Genomic DNA, 22,844 nt, shown 5'->3' with positions numbered 1-22,844 from the left:
ATAGTTGACTACTTCACATGTTATTTTTAGTATAGTTGATCACTTCACATGCTTTGATATCTTTATCTTGAACATATTCAAAACATGAAAAATAGAGAGAAAAAATCAAATAAAGTAATTTAAAGCGCCATATCCTCTGGACATGTCCTCTGTCACCAGGATGACATAAAAGACGAGAAATTTGATCGATGGATTTAATGATTTGGAGTGACACAAATGGTTTGATAATATTGTTGTTTATGTGATAGTTATTTAAAATATAGTTTATATATCGTTGTATGGGCCTGTGGAATAATTTGAACTGCGGCGCGGCACACGGCATTGTTGACAAAGGACGATCGATGGATTTAATGAATTGGAGTGACACAGATGGTTTTATAAACGTGTTATTTATGTAATAGTTTTTTTTAAATAACTGAATGTTACGTCAGGCCCGTTCTCAGCTCCTCGTTTGTGTTTGTCACGTTAGCATACCGTATCGTTTAGCCTGTTGTTGCTCGTTCATGTCTGTTCTTGGTGTTGGATTTTGTCGAATAAATTGCCCCCCAAAATGCGACTTATACTCCGGAGCGACTTATATATGTTTTTTTTCACATTTTTGGGCATTTTATGGCTGGTGCAACTTATACTCCGGTGCGACTTATAGTCCGAAAATTACGGTACTTATTTGCCTGATTAGCAAAAGTTTAGCCAGCATGGCGAAGATTTTAGGGAAAAAAGACGAGGATAATGCCAGGGAAATAGACAAGTCGAACGGGATCAGGAACTGCTTCAGATGGGCATGGCTCGAGAGCAGCGTCATCTCACAACTCGGAACACAAAGACGCTCTTAAAGCAATGCGACAGTGAGCGCCCGGCGCGCTGCGGTTGCGCGATCGGACTGAATTAAGCTCCCTGCGCACTGAGGTCCGCTTAAATTTTGGAAAGTACATCAGGACTTTAAAAATATTTTCTAAATTTCAGCGACGGCTCTGTCACAATAATGCAACCAGCGCGGTGCAGTTGCGCGGTCGGCGGTGCGCTGCAGTTGCGCGATCGGACAAAAATGCGCAAATGAAATTTGTCTTGGAATGGATTAAAAATTTTCCATTATTTGTAATGGGAAAAATAGATTCGGAATTCGACCGATTTGCTTCTCGAACCGCCTTCTGGAACGGATTGTGGTCGAAAACCGAGTGTTGACTGTATTATATTCATCTTGGTACCCCACCAAGCAGGAATATTTTTTTAACAGTTGAAATTGAGTGGTGAAATTAATGGTTTTGGGGTTGTTATACTGCCAAAATCCAGGAGTTTCCAGAGAGCTTTTCCCCCTGAGCCCCCTCTGGAGCGTTCCTCCTGGCCCACTGCGGCCGGGGGGCCTGCGGCCCCTGGCCCCCTGCGGCAAGTGGGGGGGGCACAGGTCCCCCCAATGGGGGCCTTTGGCCCCCCCAGTGGAGCATGCGGCCCCCAGACCCCGGCTACTTTTCAGTTTTTTTTTTTTATTTGCCGTTCTCATCCCTGGTTAAAGCATATGTGCATTGAGGGCGGCCATCAGGATCAACCGTGATGATCGGCCATGAAACTCATCTCTGAAAACATCACTTTTTGCGAGTGGAGTTTGTCTGCCCAGACCAAATCAACGGCTCCTTTTGCCTGCAGAGAGTTCTGTGCTGGGTTTGAGTCGCATCTCCCTCAACACCAGTGAGACAGTTAATGACACAGCCTTCACCAACGGAACCGTCAGCCATATGGAAGCTCCAGACCCCCTTGACAGTCTGGATCTCACTGTGCGTCCTGCAGAGGATCTCCTGGACGGCTGTACGGCAAGTACTTCTGTTTATTACCTACAATACGTAGCAGCTAGTTTGAACCACCATGTCAGTTTCCTCAAAATAATAGCACAAGTAGGGCTGCTCAATTAATTGAATGTTAATCATAGTCACAATTTTGGCTCCAGACCATCTCAAAATTCATATAATCAAGGACAAACGATTATTTGGTGTTTCCGTTGAGACGCGCATGCGCAACTCAAACGCGACGCCCCCGCGTGTGTGGAAAGCGGAGATCCAGGCCATATTTAACAGGCAGTGTTGTATCTAACGCGTTCAATGAAGAAAAGTTCATGAACGTGAACTGAACGTAGCGCATTTTTGCTCTATGGAAGGTTTTGTGAATGCCATTGAATGGTTTTTACTAGGGGTGTAAATCGCGGGTTTTGTCACGATACGATATCATATCGATACAAAGAACCACGATACGATATTTGCCGATATCTTAAAGCCTGCTGTGATTCATTCACGATACATCACGATATAGTGCTCTACGATCGATATAGAACAATATCCTGATTTATAACAATTCATACGCAAAATCAACGAGGTACTGCAAACTCTTTATTTAGGAAATTACAAGAGTATTGTAGTATACAAAGTGCTTATTTTAACACTGAACTTGATCAAATTCCTATATTTTTTCTCATATAAGTAAGTAAAGAAAAATGAATATTCTTTCTTTTTTTGTAATAACATTAACTTTAAAGTGCATTACTGAACTATTTAATTACAAAACAAAAATAAGTTCTTTATAATGAATGTAGTAAACATTACACCTTGACCATATGTTCTAATCCAAATGCAAAAAAAAAACATTCTCTTGCAATACCAGAGAACTATACACTAACTTCTTGGACACTAGCCATAGCACCAGCCCAGGAGCCGCGTAGTTGTCGGCTCCCCTTTCACGTGCCTGCTCTGCTCACAACACAACACGCCGCGCACTGCTCCCGGAAAGAGGAAGCAAGCAACAATGAACTGGATTTCAAAATAAAGTCGCGTCTAATGTCCGAGGTCAAAAACGGGCGATATAGATCGATGTTTACGTTTAGCATCGATGCCAACAAATCGTAGAGCATTATATCGATTAATCGATGTGTATCGATGAATCGTTACACCCCTAGTTCTTACAGTATACTTTTGTTTTGTCTGAATTTCGTTGTACAACAAAGTTGTAAAATGACAATAAAGGGCATTCTATTCTTCTATTCTTGTTCAAGGATGGCAGGTTTTATTTTGTTGGACTTCAAACTAAAACCAACCCTGCTAAACGCACTGTAAACTAGGCTTGAATAGGCGGGCTAAAAGGAACCCAAATCATACATAGCGCAATGACAGATGCTCCATTTGATGAAAGCTCATGTCGCACGACGAGCAGCCCCCCCTCGCCTTGTCAAACGGCAATGATAAATTAGCATTCTGTGAGAGCATTCAGGAATTTGGCATTGCGCCAGGAATTACTTAGAGATTCTTTCTGCTGTTTTTGTAATTTATTTGGGCTTTGAACCTTTACCTTTGCATATCCCAAATTCTAAACGTTTTCTGGTCCATCCATCCATCTTCTACGGCTTATTCGGGATCGGGTCGCGGGGGCAGCAGATTTAGGAGGGACGCCCAGACGTCCCTCTCCTCGGCCATTTCGTCCAGCTCATCCTGGGGGATCCCAAGGCGTTCCCAGGCCAGCCGAGAAACATAGTCTCTCCAGTGGGTCCTGGGTCGTCCCCGGGGTCTCCTGGCGGTGGGACATACCCGGAACACCTCCCCGAGGAGGCGTCCAGGAGGCAACCTGATGAGATGCCAGAGTCACCTCATTTGGCTCCTCTCAACGTGGATGAGCAGCGGCCCGATTCCGAGTCTCTCACGGATGACTGAGCTTCTCACTTTATCTCTAAGGGAGAGCCCGGACACCCTGTGGAGGAAACTCATTTTAACCGCTTGTATCCGGGATCTTGTTCTTTCGGTCACGACCCATAGCTCGTGACCATAGGTGAGGGTAGGAGCATTGATCGACCGGTAAATGGAGAGCTTTGCCTTTCGGCTCAGCTTTCTCTCCACCACGGCAGACCTGTACGGAGTCCGCATCACTACAGATGCTGCACCGATCCGCCTGTCGATCTCAGGCTCTATTCTGCCCTCGCTCATGAACAAGACCCCAAGATACTTGAACTCCTCCACTTGGGGCAGGATCTCATCCCCAGAGAGGGCATTCCACCCTTTTCCAACTGCGGACCATGGTCTCAGATTTGGAGGTGCTGGCTTTCATCCCGACCGCTTCACACTTGGCTGTGAACTGCTCCAGTGAGAGCTGGAGATCACGGCTTGAAGAAACCAACAGCATCACATTGTCTGCAAAAAGCAGAGATGCAATGTTGATGTCACCAAATCGGACACCTTCAACGCCTTGGCAGCACGTAGAAATTCTGTTCATAAAAGTTAGGAACAGAATCGGTGACAAAGGGCAGCCTTCACTGGAAAGGAATCCGAAACGAAGCTCTGGCATCGGTGATACAGGGACCGAACCGCCCTTTCCAGTGAGTTCGGCACCATGTACCCCCGAAGCACCCCCTCACAAAACTCCCCGAGGGACACGGTCGAACGCCTTCTCCAGGTCCACAAATACCATGTGTACTGGTTGAGCGACTCCCATTCACCCCCAAGGATCCTGCCGAAGGTATAGAGCTGTTCCACGGCCAGGACGAAAACCACATTGCTCCTCCTGAGTCTGAGGTTCGACCTCCCGACAGACCCTCCTCTCTAGCACCCCTGAGTAGACCTTCCTGGGGAGGCTGAGGAGTGTGATTCCTCTGTGGTTGGAACACACCCTCCGGTTCTCCTTCTGAAAAAGGGGGACCACCACCCCAGTCTGCCAATCCGGAGGCACTGTCCCCGATGACCACGCAATGTTGTAGAGGCGTGTCAGCCAGGACAGCCCCACAACATCCAGAACCTTTAAGAACTCCAGGTGGATCTCATCCACCCCCGGGCCCTTGCCTCCGAGGAGCTTTTTAATTACCTCGGTGACTTCGACCCCAGAGATTGGAGAGTCCGCCTCAGAGTCTCCAGGCCCTGCTTCCACAATGGAAGGCATACACGGTGGTATTGAGGAGGTCTTAGTATTCTCCCCACCTACTCACGACGTTACGAGTCGAGGTCAGCAGCACGCCATCTCCACTGTAAACAGTGTTGACGGTGCACTGCTTCCCCCTCCTGAGAAGCCAGATGGTGGACCAGAATTTCCTCAAAGACGTCTCGAAGTCATTCTCCATGGCCTCGCCAAACCCCTCTCACGCCCGGGTTTTTGCCTCAGCATCCGCCGAAGCTGCGTTCCACTCGGCCATCTGGTACCTGTCGGCTGCCTCCGGAGTCCCACATGCCAAAATGGCTCGGTACGACTCCTTCAGTTTGACGGCATCCCTTACCGCCGGTGTCCACCACCGGGTTCAAGGGTTGCCGCTACGACAGGCACCGACCACCTTACGACCACAGCTCCGGTTGAATGCCTCAACAATGGAGGCACGGAACAATGTCCACTCAGACTCAATGTAACCCCGCCTCCTCCAGGACGTAGAAAAAGCTCTGCCGGAGGTGGGAGTTGAAGCTCTTCTTGACAGGGGATTCTGCCAGACGTTCCCAGCAGACTCTCACAGTTCGTTTGGGTCTGCCAGGTCGGACCGGCCTCTTCCCCCACCATCGGAGCCAGCCCACCACCAGGTGGGAATCTGTTGACAGCCCCGCCCCTCTCTTCACCCGAGTGTCCAAAACATGCGGCCTCAAATCTGATGACACGACTAAAGTCGATCAGCGAACTGCAGCCTAGGGTGTCGTGGTGCCAAGTGCACACACACACATGGACACCCATGCTTGAACATGTTCATTATGGACAATCCACGTCGAGCACAATGAAAACGGAGAAATTTGAACAGAGTAAAAAATAGCCCCACAAAACTATCATAACACAAAACTATCATAACAGTATCTCTGCAGCACCTAGAGGGATATATAAAACGTTGCTACACTCCTGGATACGCCAGATACACAAGCAAATTATTTTAAAAGCAAAACAAGTCGATTTTCCATGATACATGTCTTTTAATAGGGCTTATGTGGAATTAGGGAGCAAGTTTGTTGAATTATGATTTCTTAAAAAGTTAAAGTTAAAGTCCCAATGATCGTCACACACACCTGGGTGTGGTGAAATTTGTCCTCTGCATTTAACCCATCCCCGTGTGATTTTAATCCATCCCCTGGGGGAGAGGGGAGCAGTGAGCAGCAGCGGTGCCGCGCTCGGGAATCAGTTGGTGATCTAACCCCCCAATTCCAACCCTTAATGCTGAGTGCCAAGCAGGGAGGCAATGGGTCCCATTTTTATAGTCTTTGGTATGACCCGGCCGGGGTTTGAACCCACAACCTTCCAGTCTCAGGGCGGACACTCTACCACTAGCACACTGAGCTGGTGTGCTCATATTCTCTCAAACAGTTTATGTGGGCTTTTGTTTCATGGTTTCCTGGTGACCGTTGTGCAGCTCTATCTGTGCGGCCTCCCCATGAAGAAGCTGGACAAGTTGCGTCGGCTGGTGAGCGCCGCGGGGGGTCTTCGCTTCAACCAGCCAAGCGAGGAGCTCACACACGTGGTCTCAGGAGAACCAGATCAGGACCTCAAGACTTTCCTGTCTAAAGCGACTCACAGGTTGGTTTCAAGTCCAGGAGCATCGTGGAGAACGCGGCCATGCTGATTCTGTTGTCTATTTTTATGCCAGACCTCACGTAGTGACAGTCCAGTGGCTGCTAGACAGCTTCTCCGAAGGCCGTCTCCTCCCAGAAGAAAGCTTCCTCCACCCAGACTGTCTGCCTCCCTCACCGGCAGAGGTGTTGATTCCATTGGCGTGTCGCCCAGCCGCCTCCAGGCTTTCTGTGGGACCCTCCGCCGCCAGTCCCAGCACCCCAAGAATGAATCAAGTGGAGGAGGACCTCCTCTCACAGTACATGGACGACGACCCGACAGTCAGTGAGTGTGGTATCATTTACACTGTCGTAACATAGCACTTTATTTTGGTTTGCATATATGCTGTTATCTAGGGGTACCCCTCCCAAACACACACTAAAGTAATGTAGCAAAAAAAGTGATAACCTTCCAGTTACTGTCTCTGTTGCCACCTAAAAATGTTTAACATAACGCTTGAGTTTGGCCCAACCATGTGTTGTCTTTCAAGTTGATGAGCTTCCACCAGCTCAAAGTGACGGCGGAATGTCCAAGAATTCCAGGACCCTCAGCCGCAGCACCAGACCAGAGTCAGATTCCTCTCCACATGAGGCCAGCAAGGCAGGTCTATTTGCTGGAAAACGCTTCCTGCTGCAGGGCTTGGAGGCCGAGGCCCAGCTCTCTCTGCTGGTGACGGAGAATGGAGGCCGGGTGTTGGTGAGCCGCACGCACACCATCGCCGACTATGCCGTGGTGCCTCTTTTGGGCTGTTCTGTGGAGGCCACGGTGGACGAAGTGGTCACTGATACGTGGTTGGTGAGTTCACAACTTTTTTTATGGTTTTTTTTTGTCGTTCCCCTGCATATTCCTCATTCACAGATTTTTTTTGGGGGGAACATTTTGAGTTAACAGGCCATGTGTGTGGAGAGGGAGTGTCTCTTGGAGCTCTCGTTGAATCCTCTGTTCACTCCGGTTGTTGTGATGAATGGACGTTTCCCGCTCAAGGATTGCGTCCTTTCCGTCAGCCAGTTCACGGGAGCCGAGCGTGAGTCGCTGGTGGAGTTGGCCAAGCACCTGGGAGCAACGTATGTCAATCTCAGCATTTTTTTTCAAATGTATCACTTGCAGAGCCAAGGTGGCATGTCTGATAGAATTATGAAACGTTTTTTGTCGAGCTGAAAATTGGCTGTTTTGCAGCAGGGGGTCCTCTCTATACTGTAAATATATCTCTGCTTGTTTTGATTTTGTATATGACTAGGTTTCAGTGTTGTTGTGCACCAGCTTACCATCACTTGAAAGTATGTCTGGATTTTCTTCTATCCTTACTTCCAAGTGGTGGTGTGGGTATGGTTACGATATTAATAAGCCCAATTTTTACACAACACTGGGGTATCTGTGGGGTTGTAAAAGGATTGATATGGAAAGGGAACATAGGTAAGCAGTACCAATGTGTTAGATCGAACTTTAGTCAGTTCCGATCATTTTATAGGAGATAGTTTGAGAAACGCGATTGTTTACCGAGGGCTCATTGGTTATTGGCTAGTGGATGCATACCGCAACCCTAGTCAACCTCAGTTTGTTGAAGTATAGCTTCTATTTTATGCGGCTTTTAATCCGGTGCGCCCTATATATGAAATGATTTCTAAAATAAAAAATTCAATGAGGGTGCGGCTTATAATCCAATGCGCCTTTTCGTGCGAAAAATACGTTTTATATATATATATATATATATACATTACGGGTGTAAATCGCGGGTGTTGTCACGATACGATATCATATCGATACAAAGAATCACGATAGGATATTTGCCGATATCTTAAAGCCTGCTGTGATTCATTCACGATACAACACGATATAGTGCTCTATGATCGATATATATTTTTTTTAAATAAAAAATATAGAACAATATCCTGATTTATAACAATTCATACGCAAAATCAACAAGGTACTGCAAACTCTTTATTTAGGAAATTACAAGAGTATTGTAGTATACAAAGTGCTTATTTTAACACTGAACTTTGATGTCGTGTTTTTTCTTTAAATGTGCGGCGAGATTTGTGGTCCCTGAATATTTGATCACCGCATGGCAGGATTTACAAACTGCACGTGTCTTGTCCGCTGAGCCATCTTTTCTTTGGAATCCAAAGTGCTTCCAAACGAATGACTTGAAGCCTAAAGGGGAGCAAATTTCCTCGTCTTTTTGGACACTAGCCATAGCACCAGCCCAGGAGCCGCGTACTAGTTGTCGACTCCCCTTTCACATGCCTGCTCTGCTCACAACACAACACGCCGTGCACTGCTCCCGGAAAGAGGAAGCAAGCAACAATGAACTGGATTTCAAAATAAAGTCGCGTCTAATGTCCGAGGTCAAACACGGCGATATAAATCGATGTTTACGTTTAGCATCGATGCCAATAAATCGTAGAGCATTATATCGATTAATCGATGTGTATCGATGAATCGTTACACCCCTAATATACATACAGCGGAGCCTCGTTCCAGAAGGCTGTTCGAGAAATGAATCGTTCGAATTCCGAATCATATTTTCCCATTACAAGTAATGGGGAAAACATTAATCCGTTCCAAGCAAAAAAAAATAAAAAAAAACGCCTTTTTTAAGCATTTTTTCAGTTGCTCATTTTTGTCCAATCGCGCAACTGCAGCCCAACGCCGAACGCGCAACTGCACCGCGCTGGTCGCATTATTGTGACAGAGCGGTCAGTAAAATTTCGAAAATATTTTTAGAGTCCTAATGTACTTTACAAAATTTAAGTGGACCTCAGTGCGCAGGAAGCTTGATTTGGTCCGATCGCGCAACCGCAGCGCGCCGGGCGCTCAGTGTCGCATTGCTTTAGGAGCGTCTTTGTGTTTTAGGATGGATTTACTGCTCCCACTTGCTTCCTTTGGAGGCATGATTAAAGTTGATGCAATCCTCAGAGTAATGAGAACGTAATAACGAACGGAGTCAGTTGGCATGCGGGTCCTCTCGGCTCATCTCGCGAGGTTCGACAACCGAATTTTGTCCGACATCCGAAGCAAAAAAATCTCAAATTTTTTGTTCGAATACCGATTTGTTCGAGAACCGGGACGTTCAAAAACCGAGGCTCCACTGTATATATATATATATATATATATCATCCCCCAACCCCGGCTACTTTTCAGTGTTTTTTTCACATTTGCCATTCTCATCCCTGTTAAAAAGTAGTAAATGCCTTCTGACGAGGTATTCAATTTTCAAACTGTAATTCATTTTTCCATTTGTATCAAGTGCTGGCCTATCCCCTAAAAATCTCCATCCATCCATCCATTTTCTGAACCGCTTAGTCCCCACGGGGGTCGCGAGTCTGCTGGAGCCTATCCCAGCAGTCATCGGGCAGTAGGCGGGGGACACCCTGAACCGGTTGCCAGCCAATCGCAGTGCGGGCACACAGAGACAAACAACCATTTGCACTCACACTCGCACCTAGGGACAATTTGGAGTGCTCAATCGGCCTACCAAGCATGTTTTTGGGATGTGGGAGGAAACCGGAGTGCCCGGAGAAAACCCACATGGGCCCAGGGAGAACATGCAAACACCACACAGGGAGGGCCGGAGGTGGAATCGAACCCGCACCCTCCCAACTCTGAGGCGGACGTGCTACCCAGTGCGCCACCGAGCCGCCAAAATCTAAAAATCTCGTAAATTCATTTATTATATAAATTATATGTGCGAGTAGGACCTGTGTCCTACAGTATGTTGTTTGCGGCGTGAATGCAATGCTTTGGATGCCAAATGTTAGGGTGGTGCTCACTCTAACTTATTTTGCAAGAACCACACGGGAGACAAGTAAGTCCTTTTAGACACCTGCAGGTGGAGAGTCATTCGTCGCTGTGCGTACAGCGATGATCAAATGAGGTCTGACAGGCCTCTTGCAGGAGCATTTTTATTGAGAGAAACAGAGTGGGGGTGAGAGTGGACAGGATGGGGTTGAAGCCCCTGGCCTGCTGATCAAAGCATAGCAGGGGGTCTTTTACGACGTTGTGTAAACAAAACAACTTTGATTACTTCCTCTGCAGCTAGTCAATCAGTTCAAAAGATCTTAGCACTTTGTTCTACTACTTTTGTTAAGACAGGACAAGCTAGGTTAATCATTACAGGTTACATTCCAACATAATCATACGATCAAGATAATCTGTAAACCCTAACACCAACAACTATAAAAAAATATAAAGAAGGTCCCTGACGTCTATCGGTGTGTGTTCACGGTTAAAACGTCAACAAAATAATTCGCACCTGGTAATGGAGGAAAAACAAAAGTCATGGGGAAATGTTTTTCAATATCTGGTTGGAGGACGCTATAGTGAAAGACTAGCTTAGGCCAGTTATTTGTAACAAACCAAGAGGCTTATAGTCTTTAAAAAAAAACAAAAAAAAACAGTCAAGGATATGCCGACAGGGTGGGCAGTTTAACATTTCAATGTTTTGCATTAGCTATATTACCGTAAACCTCCACAGCTCCCTACCAAGCCAATGCCAGCGGGGAGCACTACCGCAGTATGTTAACTGACTCAGAAACAGCAAAAAGCTTTGCGTGCGGCAAGGACAGACCAGATACGTAATCAAGTTTGGTTAAGTTAAAGTTAAACTTTTAAGTTAAAGTCCCAATGATCGTCACACACACATCTGGGTGTGGTGAAATTTGTCCTCTGCATTTAACCCATCCCCGTGTGATTTTGATCCATCCCCTGGGGGAGAGGGGAGCAGTGAGCAGCAGCGGTGCCGCGCTCGGGAATCATTTGGTGATCTAACCCCCCAATTCCAACCCATGATGCTGAGTGCCAAGCAGGGAGGCAATGGGTCCCATTTTTATAGTCTTTGGTATGACCCGGCCGGGGTTTGAACCCACAACCTTCCAGTCTCAGGGCGGACACTCTACTACTAGGCCACTGAGCTGGTCATACTGGTTATGCGTCATACTTCAAGAACAAGCACGTTACGAGTGACAACAAAGCCGGACTGTTGGTACTCATGTTCCATGAAAGTCTCTATGTGTTCAAAGAAAAAACAGATGCACATACACATTTGGTTTTTAGAAAATGACTGACTTCAAGATATTTTAGTTCCAAATTCCTGGGACATGCAAAGACAGATGATCTGTCACCGCACATAATTTTCACGTGTAGGAGAGTTATTCTTCTTGTCGTGTCTACAAGGCAGTTAGTTAGGAGAGTGAACCAATAATAAATAATAACTATACCGTATTTTTCAGACTAAAAGTCGATCCGGAATATAGGTCGCATTAGCCATAAAATGCACAATAACGTGAAAAAAAACATATATAAGTCGCTCCGGAGTATAAGTCGCATTTTGGGGGAAATTTATTCGACAAAATCCAACACCAAGAACAGATATGAACGAGCAACAACAGGCTAAACAATAGGTATGCTAATGTGACATAAACACAAACGAAGAGCTGTGAACGGGCCTGACGTTAACATTCAGAGTTATTCAAATAACTATTACATTAATAACACGTTTATAAAACCATCTGTGTCACTCCAATTCATTAAATCCATCGATCGTCCTTTATGTCAACAATGCCGGCCAGGTGCGCGCTGCTGACGGTGTTTGCACTTCAAAATATTCCACAGGCCCATATAACATATAAATTATATATCAAATAAATATTATATAAGCAATAATATTATCAAACCATCTCTGTCACTCCAAATCATTAAATCCATCGATCGTCCTTTATGTCAACAATGCCGGCCGGGTGCGCGCCGCTGACGGCGCTTGCACTTCAAAATATTCCACAGGCCCATACAACGATATATAAATTATATATCAAATAACTATTATATAAGCAATAATATTATCAAACCATCTGTGTCACTCCAAATCATTAAATCCATCGATCAAATTCCTTGTCCTTTGTCAACAACGCCACGCGTGCGCCCTGACGTCAGCATCGTCGTTATTCCACAGATCTAGTATATAACTATATTGTAACGTTAACAAAGTACAAGGAAAGATGTGGGTTTGGTAAACGGCTCTTTATTTAACAAAACAAGAGTTCAACGAGCCAACAACTACTGAACTGTAACAATAAAAACATATACAAGTTGCTACACGAAATCAAATATATCAAATAACTATAACATAAATAGTTCACCGCCACACGGCCCCAAGCACCGGCGTGGACTTCCAGGCGTGTGGCGGCGTGGACTTCCATCCCCGGAGGTGGCACTTCCAGCCTCGGAGGTGGAAGAGAGCTCCATAGAATAGGACCAGGCGTGCGTAAAAGCCATGTCCGAGCCCCATCCCCAGACAGCCACCCGGCCGAGCGCCGGCCCCCGATTTCCATCCACGGAGGTGAAAGAGAGCTCCGTAGAGTAGGATCGGGCGTGCATAAAAGCCATGTCCGAGACCCATCCACCGTCCCCGGACAGCCACCCGGCCGAGTGCCGGCCCCCGACTTCCATCCACGGAGGTGAAAGAGAGCTCCGTAGAGTAGCCATAATAGTTTTTCAAACCTTTTGTGTCACTCCAAATCATTAAATCCTTCAAACTCTTCGTCCTCCGTGTCACTTACAAACAAAGCCGCTAATGATGCCGGTAGTACGTGGGGCCCTTCGTCTTCTTCGTCATCCCGTGATCGAATCTTTGTCCTTTATGTAAACAACCGCCGCGCCGCTGATGTCACTTGAAATTCAAATTACAATAATCCCTTGCTACATCGCGTTTTGTTTATTTCACTGCCAAACGCCTGCCCAATGTTGTACCCAAGAAAAATGTAATCCCATATTTGTAGGCTAAGGTTGTTCATGCTTGTGTGCGTGCGTGTGTGTGCGTGCGTGTGTGTGTGTGTTTGTGTGTGAGAGAGAGAGAGAGAGAGAACCAAATACCAAATGATAAATATTTTTGTGGATTGTTGATTGACCGATTTAGGCTACTGTTGATTATCTGTAATAGTAGCTATAATATTGGCAAATTTATTTAATTGAAAAGCATCTCTAACTGATGTTGTACTTAAGGAAAATGTAATGCCATAGTTGTAGGCTAAGGTTAATCCTAAATAAAAATACCGTATTTTCCGGAGTATAAATCGCACCGGATTATAAATCGCACCAGCCATAAAATGCACAATAAAGGGGAAAAAAACATATGTAAATCGCGTCCGAGTATAAGTCGCATTTTTGGGGGAAATTTATTTGACAAAATCCAACACCAAGAACAGACATTAATAGGCAACAGGCTGGACGGTACGGTATGCTAACGTTACATAAACACATAAAGTGGAACTGAGAACGTGCCATATAAATAAGTTTATCGAACCATCTGTGTCACTCCAAATCTTTAAATCCATCGAAGTCTTCGTCAGTTGCAGTTCCAATTATTCCACAGGCCTAGACCACCCTTATGTGGTTTAGTATGAAAATAACATGTGAAGTGATATACTAGTAAGTAATATGTTAATGATCAAGTAATAATGTGTTAATAATTTCACATATAAGTCGCTCCTGAGTATAAGTCACACCCCCAGCCAAACTATGAAAAAAAACCTGCAATTTATAGTCCGGAAAATACGATAATTGTGAATGGGAGTGGTTTAGCACTGCAAAAATGGTGTGTGCTCTTTCTACACGTACCAATGAAAAATCATTTTGTCCTTTCATTGCACTTACTCACTTAGAAATTCGTGTGAGAAAATGACAATAATCTGTAACTTTATTAATGACCCCCTAATGCTGATGCTTGAAAGGTTGTCATAGTTGCGGCTCATGTTAGTATTAAAAAATATTGTGACTCCTATTAAAAAGTATTAAATTCCACTTGGGAATTTTTGGTATATGCCCGGATTTTCACTCCATGAAGCTGACTTTTTTTTTGTCTACAATCCATTAAATCAAAGTTCCATATTATTTCTGCTTTTAAAGTTTGTGTGACTCTTGACTCTTGCAGTGTCCAGGACTACTTTGTGCGCTTGGCCAACCCCAAGAAAGCAATGCTGGCCAGCACTCACCTGGTGCTGCAAAGCCCCGATGGCACTAAGTACCAGGCAGCCAAAAAGTGGGGGCTCCCTGCAGTCACTATGCACTGGATCATGGCGTCTGCCAGGACCGGCCAGAGGGCAGCCGAGGAGTGCTTTCTGATTGACCTGCCCCCTTCTCCGGGTTTGTAAAATTTAATTCACATATGGTGCAGCTGCAAAGCATTCCTCCACTCGAGAGTGGGTACAAAGAGGAACGTGTGCATTTTTCCCATATGCACGTGAAAAACATCCAATAAGTGTGCCTTTACAAGATCACTCTGCTTCATTTTGAGTGATTGTGGTTTTATAATCATTGCCCAGAAAGGGAGGAGGAGAGTTTTATCGGCGCCTCCCAGAAGATATCTGTGCCGCCGCTGCCACCCCCACCAACATGCTTCTCTCCAGAGGTTCCACTACTGGGTCCACAGAGTGGCAAGGCAGTCACGCCGCTGGATTTAGGACGCTTCCAGAGCAAAGTGTTTCGTTCGGTGCTAGATGAGATGAAGTCTCATGAGGACATTGGCACGCCCAAGCAAAGCCAGGAGGGTGGCCGCAGGAAGCCCCTTGGCAAGGAGCGCTCACTGCAGCTGGATACGCCCTCCCGCTTCCTCAGCAAGGATCAGCTCTTCCGGCCCTCCTTCAATGTGAAGGTGGGGTCCAAGTTGCAACCTTGAATCAGTATGATTAAACGCAAGGACCACATTAGGTTACATAATTCCTAGCTCAAATGAAAATAAACACTCTGTCTCTCTCTCGCTCTCTCTTTCGCTCTCTCTCTCTCTCTCTCTCTCTCTCTCTCTCTCTCTCTCTCTCTCTCTCTCTCTCTCTCTCTCTCTCTCTCTCTCTCTCTCTCTCTCTCTCTCTCTCTCTATATATACGTATATATATCAGGGACGTGCGGTCAGAGGCCTCCCCTGCCATCATGAAAAAGGGAAAAACGAATTAAATCTTTTGTATTTTAAAGTCATTTTCCTTTTAATCTCAATCATTTTTGTATCATTTTGAACCAAAATCGCTGAATTTTTATAGTTACAGTGGAGCCTCGGTTTTCGAACGTCCCGGTTCTCGAACAAATTGGTATTCGAACAAAAAATTCGAGATTTTTTGCTTCGGATGTCGGACGAAATTCCGTTGTTGAACCTCGCGAGATGAGCCGAGAGGACCCGCATGCCAACTGACTCCGTTCGTTATTACTTTCTCGTTACTCTGAGTATTGCATCAACTCTAATCATGCCTCCAAAGGAAGCAAGTGGGAGCAGTAAAGCCATCCTAAAACACAAAGACGCTCCTAAAGCAATGAGACAGTGAGCGCCCGGCGCGCTGCGGTTGCGCGATCGGACCAAATTAAGCTCCCTGCGCACTGAGGTCCACTTAAATTTTGGAAAGTACATCAGGACTTTAAAAATATTTTCTAAATTTTAGCGACCGCTCTGTCACAATAATGCGACCAGCACGGTGCAGTTGCGCCGTCGGCGGCGCGCTAAGGTTGCGCGTTCGGCGGTGCGCTGCAGTTGCGCGATTGGACAAAAATGCGCAAATGAAAAAAATGCTTAAAAAAGGTGGGGTTTTCTAGCATTTCTAGCCTCCTCTGAGGATTGCGTAATCACACGGCTGCCTATGGTTAGACTGAACTGCTCTCTGTCTTTATGTCGCTGTTTAAGTGTTCAAACACTGTGGCTATATTAATTAATTTCCGTAGTTAAGCTGGTGTATATAATATCTTGTGTTTTTTGTCATCTGTCTAACGTCGTGTTTCTTTAGATGAACAAAACGGCTTTGAAAAGAGATCTTACGGAGGCTACGAAAAAATGTTCTCCAGCCTAATGGCAGGGGGTGCTAGTGATCCCGGGATGCTTCATGCGCCTACCTGTAGAATAAGAGATTTCCAGTTCAAATTCAAATTTACAGTGAACAACTGAGGCGCAGTCGTCCATTTGTTTCGTTTTATATTCGTTTATTTTATTTTATTTTTTTTTTCCCCCCGTTTTTACATTTTGTTTTACAATGGAAGATTACATATCCAAACGATTTTCAACTATGGATTTTTGGTCGAAGCAGGAGGTCATCAGTAAAGGAAGAAGAACTCCAGAGTTAAAAGGTTTGATCGGACAACGGGACTTCGGAACGGAGTGGTATGCACAAATAGTTCAAATTTTACCGGGGGAGGGGGTGACGTCAGTGCCTCCTCAGTCATGAACCTCACCGCACGTCATTGATATATACCAATGACGTGCGGTGAGGCTCATGACTGGGGAGGCACTGACGTCCCATCCCACCCCCCACCCCGCCGGTAAAATTTGCCCGACACCTAATCGTGTCCAAAAAAGGTTGGGGAACGCTGCTCTCGAGTGGCTTATTCATTATTTAAATTGAACTATTTTGATTAAAATCTCATAGCAGCAGTCTTCACACATAAAAACACTCAATAAAGCACATGGAATCAAAAACTTGTTTTCGATCGTGCGTACCACTCCGTTTGAAAAGACATGCTCCGAAGTCCCGTTGTCCGAATCAAACCTTTTAACTCCGGAGTTGGTCTTCCTTTACTGATGACCTCCTGCTTCGACCAAAAATCCATAGTTGAAAATCGTTTGGATATGTAAAACGAAATGTAAAAACGAAAAAAATATGTATATATAAAATGAAATAAATGGACGATGACTGCTCCTCAGTTGTTCACTGTAAATTTGAACTGGAGATCTCTTATTCTACAGGTGGGCGCATGAAGCATCCCGGGATCACTAGCACCCCCTGCCATAAGGCTGGAGGACCTTTTTTTCGTTGCCTCTGTAAGGTCGCTTTTCAAAGCCGTTTTGTTCATCTAAAGAAACATGACGTTACAGACAGATGACAAAAAACACTAGATATTATATACATCAGCTTAACTACGGAAATTAGTTTATATAGCCACAGTGTTTGAACACTTTAACAGCGACATAGAGACAGACAGCAGTTCAGCCTAATTGCGTAGCCTGTCAACATAGGGAGCCATGTGATTACGCAATCCTCAGAGGAGGCAAGGCAGAAAGTTGGCTCCTCCGAGCGAATCGTCTTCGGTTTTAAAATAACTATAAAAATTCAGCGATTTTGGTTCAAAATGATACAAAACTACTGAAATTAAAAGAAAAATGACTTTATAATAAAACAATTGAATTTGTTTTTTCCCCTTTTCATGATGCCAGGGGAGGCGTGGCCTCCCTTGCCTCCTCTGTCCGCACGTCCCTGATATATACATACCGTATTTTTCGCACCATAAAGCGCACTGGATTATAAGGCGCACCCTCATTGAATTTTTTATTTTAGAAATTATTTCATATAGGGCGCACCGGATTAAAAGGCGCATAAAATAGAAGCTATACTGCAACAAACTGAGGTTGACTAGGGTTGCGGTATGCATCCACTAGCCAATAACCAATGAGCCCTCTGTAAACAATAGCGTTTCTCAAACTATCTCCTATAAAATGATCGGAACTGACTAAAGTTCAATCGAACACATTGGTACTGCTTACTTATGTTTCCCTTCCATATCGACCGTAAATTTACTCGAAACATTAACGGAGCAGCCTATTTTGAAATGAAATAGCCTCGTGCGTATACCAGCTATCATTATCGCATTAGCCACCCGCAAACTCCCATGAGCCTCAGCTCGCAGACTCCCATGAGCCTCAGCAAAGTGTCGTGGCAGCCCCCTGTAAACAATCGCGTTTCTCAAACTATCTCCTATAAAATGATCGGAATTGACTAAAGTTCGATCGAACACATTGGTACTCTTACTTATGTTTCCCTTCCATATCGATCCGTAAATTTACTCGAAACATTAACGGAGCAGCCTATTATGAAACGAAATAACCTCGTGCGTATAGCAGCAGCTATCATTATAGCATTAGCCACCCGCAAACTCCCATGAGCCTCAGCTCGCAGACTCCCGTGAGCCTCACCAGTGTCGTGGCAGTCCGTAAACAATCACGTTTCTCAAACTCTAACCCATAAAAGTGATCGGAACAGACTAAAGACTGATTTAACACATTGGTGCTGCTTATTTATGATTCCGTGGGATATTGATCCGTAAACATACTCGAAAACATTAACGGAGCAGCCTATTTTGAAATGAAATAGCCTCGCGGGTGCAACAGCTATTCAGTGACGCCCCCGACCACGGTTGCCGTAATGCTGGGAAGCGATGCGACCTTGTAATTTACTAGTTGTACTAAAACGTACTGAAACATTTTGGCAGAACGCTATGTACAACCAGTATGGATCAACAAATTCATCAATTGATCCATATATAAGGCGCTCTGCATTATAAGGCGCACTGTGGTTTTTTTGAGTAAATTATAAGCTTTTAAGTCCATCCTATAGTGAGGAAAATACGGTAAATTATTTCATGATATTGCTGAATAAAAATGGATAAATGATTTATGCAATTTACCAGAAAACATCTCAATTCTAGTTCAGAGATTTATCTATAAGTAATGTAATGATAATCAATTTACAAAAGATATAGTGGAATGAGTTTTGAAATACAATATACAGTATTGGTAAAATTCTTTATTTAAAGAAATACTCATCATTTACAACTTAATTCTCCAGAGTTGAAACCATCATTTTAAAATATAAAGAGTTCTGTATATTGGCTCCAGGACGCCTTGGCGGCATTGGACACACCAGGCGGGACCGGCGAGAAGACAGAGACACCACTGACTGACGTCATCAACAGAAACCTAAAGGTGGCGCTGGCTAACAGCACCCGTGGCAGCTACCTTGCTGACATGCAAGCTGTCACTTCCAGCCCGCAGCTCAGCACCGCCAGGAAGGAGGTTGTTAACTGCGCTACATTTCTGTATTTTCTTTCCCCGTTTTTGCTCTACCCCTCTCACTTGTTGTTATTTTTACCTTCTGTATATGCTATGGATCTAACTTGGCCTCAAGGTGGCAAAAGAGGTGGCCAGCCCGCTCACGGGCGTTGTGATCTGCGTGGGGAAGAAGCTGAGCAAGATGCAGAGCGAACTGAACGCTGTGGCTGCCTCACTCGGAGCCGAATACAGGTAGCCACAACTGACTTTTATGTCTTTGCAAGCACAGGCATGATGACAAAAATGTTTTTGTGCGTTAAGATGGGCCTGTGACGAAAGCGTCACCCACTTCATCTACCAGGGCCGAGCAAGCGACAACAGTCGAGAATACAGAGGCGTGAAAGAGAGGGGGCTGCATGTGGTCTCGCAACACTGGCTCCAAGCCGTGAGTCGCCTGCTCTGTTGTCTGCCTTCCCTGAAAGACTTCGGTCCCAACATTGGTCTGTTGCCGGCTTTTAGTGTGCCGAGGAGCAGAGGCACGTCCCGGAGTCTCTGTATCCTTTCACCTATAACCCCAAGATGAGCCTAAACCTCAGTCAAGTTCCCAGCAGCTCGCAGATGTCTGCGCCTTGCACACGAACGCAACTGCAAGAAAACACCGAAGCCTGGGATACCAAAGTAGGCTCAAATGTTGTCATGTTGACATTTACTCGAGTAGATTCATAGGTGCACCCCAATACAAGTGTTGGACATTCACAGCTACAAATGTTTCCATCCCCCCTGTTATGTGGTCAAAATGACCCACTATAAAATAAAAAACATTTTATTGATTTAACGCTTTCACAACAGCTTGTCGCCTTAACAAAGTGCTTACAGGACATATAACATCAAATAACAATAAGAACAGACCACATCACATAAAACATTGGCAATAATACAAATATAAGATGTACACACACGGAACAGCGACAATTTTCCTGAGTTAGTTTCCATGATGAAGATGTTTCGGAAGTGATGAAATCCAACAGAGTATTGTTTATGTCTTATTATTAACTCATCCTACAAATATGTGCAATTTCTTTAACACAGTAGACACATAAAAATGCAAATGGTAAAAAAAACTGAATTGATGTCCCTCTTAAAAATACCTATAACTGCCTTTATAAAAGGTTGAAACCATAAATACATAACAAATTAGATTCCCAAGTCAACTTTCTAAATGGCTGACAAATTATTTAATTGTGAAAATCTTAACTTAGCTCCTCCTTGACATAGTTACTGCCCGACTGTTTTTACTTAGAGTGGCAGCATTTTGTGGAATCGTGGGACATTTCAGAAAGAGCAACCAAAATTTTGTGACATTAAAACATTTACGCATCCATCCTCCAGCTTGAGCACAAGGTCGCAGAGGATGCTTCCACCTCTCGCCGTGCAAGTGATGGGAGCAGAGAGCAAGATCACCTAACGGACAAGAATGGTGGATGTTACTCCACTTCTCTCCCTCAACTTAAAAAAAGCCACACAAAAAAAGTCATTTGTTTCAATGTCTTCTACCAGAGGTCACAGAAACGCTGCAGATGAGAGAGAACCTGCAAAAAGCACTCCAAGAAATCATGTCGGCCACCAAGATGACAACTGGCAGGCGGGCGTCGCTACGGCTCTGTCGGACGGGGTCAACAGACTCCACCCCTAACACTTCTGCCGGCAGCAGACGCACTCTGGAAGCCTTAAGGTGAGGAGAGGAGGCTGCAGATTAAAAAAGTGCTTCAAGGAGCGCTTGATGACTGAATAAAAGGCGATGTTCCCTCTAACCTGACAACCTCATGGAAGGGTCTCTAGGGCAGCCGCTCTGGATGTCAACGCGGAGCCTTCCCAGAGCGAGCAGATTGTTTGGGACGATCCCACGGCCAGGGAAGAAAGGGCCAAGCTGGCCGACAACCTGCAGTGGCCCGGTAGTCCCTCACAGCACTCTGAACCTCTGGCGCTTCCTCCGCGGGCCCTGGCGCAGTACGACAGACAGCCTAGCGTCTCCATGACCGACTCGGAGCTGGTGCAGATGGGTACGCAGTGTTGTCAGGGATGAGAATTTTCTGCGGATTACGTGTTTTTTTCCGTCGGAAGTATCATTTTCATGAATTGTGTAGAGCCGTTGAGAAAATTGTTTTTATATATGGGGGGGCTGGCAGCAGTATTGCGACAACAGTTGAATTATTTTCGGCAGCATTTTGGCACTACTTTCGTCACATAATTTGCCTACTCATTTGCCTAATCAGCAAAAGTTTTCGCCAGCATGGCGAAAGTCTTAGAGAAAAAAGACGAGGATCGTGCCAGGGAAATAGACAAGTCGAACGGGATCAAGAACTGCTTCAGATGGGAATGGCTCGAGAGCTGCGTCATCTTACAACTCGGAACACAGTCCGTAACCACCTGCCTGACGGAACATATCCGTAAATTAGGTGTCCCGGGGAAGGTTTTATGCATTCTTTGTCAAGATGTGATAAGCTATGGAGGTCGCGGCGCTAGGAACGTTAAGGAGCACATCGAACCAAAAAACCACAAAGGTACGTTTTTTTCTTTTACAAGCACGTGGGTTTAGAAAGTAACATGATGTTACATGTAAGCTAATGTTAGGCTATTGTCATGATATCGTTAAAGAATATATATATATATATATATATTTTTTTCGGACTAAAAGTCGCTCCGGAGTATAAGTCGCATCCGCCACAAAATGCACAATAAAGGGAAAAAAAACATATAAGTCGCACCGGAATATATAAGTCGCATTTTGGGGTAAATTTATTTGACAAAATCCAACACCAAGAACAGATATGAACCAGCAACAACAGGCTAAACAATACGGTATGCTAACGTAATATTAACACAAACGAGGAGCTGAGAATGGGCCTGACGTAACATTAACATTCAAATAACTATAACATAAATAACACGTTTATCAAACCATCTGTCACTCCAAATCAATAAATCCATCGATCGAATCCTTCGTCCTTTCTGTAAACAATGCCGAGTGTGCGGCGCGGCGCTGACGTCGGACACATTGTCGTCAGTTGCAGTTCAAATGATTCCACAGGCCCATATAACAATATACAGTCAAACCTCGGTTTTCGAACGTCCCGGTTCTCAAACAAATCGGAATTTGAACGAAAAATTCGGGATTTTCTGCTTCGGTTGTCGAACAAAATTCAGAGGTCGAACCTCGCGAGATGAGCCGAAAGGACCCGAGAAAACCCGACCGCGCGGCCCGGATGCCGACTGACTCCGTTCGTTATTGTATTTTCATTACTTTGTGTCAGGTCTAAGTACCATCAGACATTAAACCACACGCTGGAAGGAAGAGGAGAAAACAACCAGAACAGGTTTACTCGCGAGGAGAACGATAGAGAGAGGAACCTCAGTTACAATCTCCATCAATTCTGAGTCCTTACTTCACGTGCTCCTCTTTTTAATGTTTTGGTTGCCCTGGTTACAGAGGCGTTGCTACACTAAAGGGAGGGGAGATTGTGTC

At 45.0% G+C, this 22,844-nt stretch overlaps 1 protein-coding gene across 7 annotated transcripts in view; it reads left to right on the top strand.

Annotated features, from left to right (window-relative positions):
- topbp1 (DNA topoisomerase II binding protein 1) overlaps window positions 1–22,844 on the top strand; it is a 41,347-nt gene that overhangs the window by 12,074 nt on the left and 6,429 nt on the right. For 4 of the 7 annotated variants that reach the window (XM_037254168.1, XM_037254148.1, XM_037254159.1 and 1 more), the window contains exons 8-21: window positions 1,642–1,805; window positions 6,338–6,501; window positions 6,572–6,819; window positions 7,025–7,329; window positions 7,426–7,598; window positions 14,459–14,670; window positions 14,850–15,178; window positions 19,169–19,348; window positions 19,452–19,573; window positions 19,643–19,766; window positions 19,841–19,999; window positions 20,711–20,798; window positions 20,879–21,053; window positions 21,152–21,381. In XM_037254168.1, coding sequence (XP_037110063.1) covers window positions 1,642–1,805; window positions 6,338–6,501; window positions 6,572–6,819; window positions 7,025–7,329; window positions 7,426–7,598; window positions 14,459–14,670; window positions 14,850–15,178; window positions 19,169–19,348; window positions 19,452–19,573; window positions 19,643–19,766; window positions 19,841–19,999; window positions 20,711–20,798; window positions 20,879–21,053; window positions 21,152–21,381 — 2,673 coding nt within the window. The remainder of the gene's footprint in view (window positions 1–1,641; window positions 1,806–6,337; window positions 6,502–6,571; window positions 6,820–7,024; window positions 7,330–7,425; window positions 7,599–14,458; window positions 14,671–14,849; window positions 15,179–19,168; window positions 19,349–19,451; window positions 19,574–19,642; window positions 19,767–19,840; window positions 20,000–20,710; window positions 20,799–20,878; window positions 21,054–21,151; window positions 21,382–22,844) is intronic. The other 3 variants (XM_037254193.1, XM_037254184.1, XM_037254177.1) reach the window with 2 other exon arrangements.

Source organism: Syngnathus acus, chromosome 1 (genome assembly GCF_901709675.1).
Source record: "Syngnathus acus chromosome 1, fSynAcu1.2, whole genome shotgun sequence".
NCBI lineage: Eukaryota > Metazoa > Chordata > Actinopteri > Syngnathiformes > Syngnathidae > Syngnathus > Syngnathus acus.
Note: the sequence above shows the minus strand (reverse complement) of the source record. Positions and strands in the feature narration are given on the sequence as shown.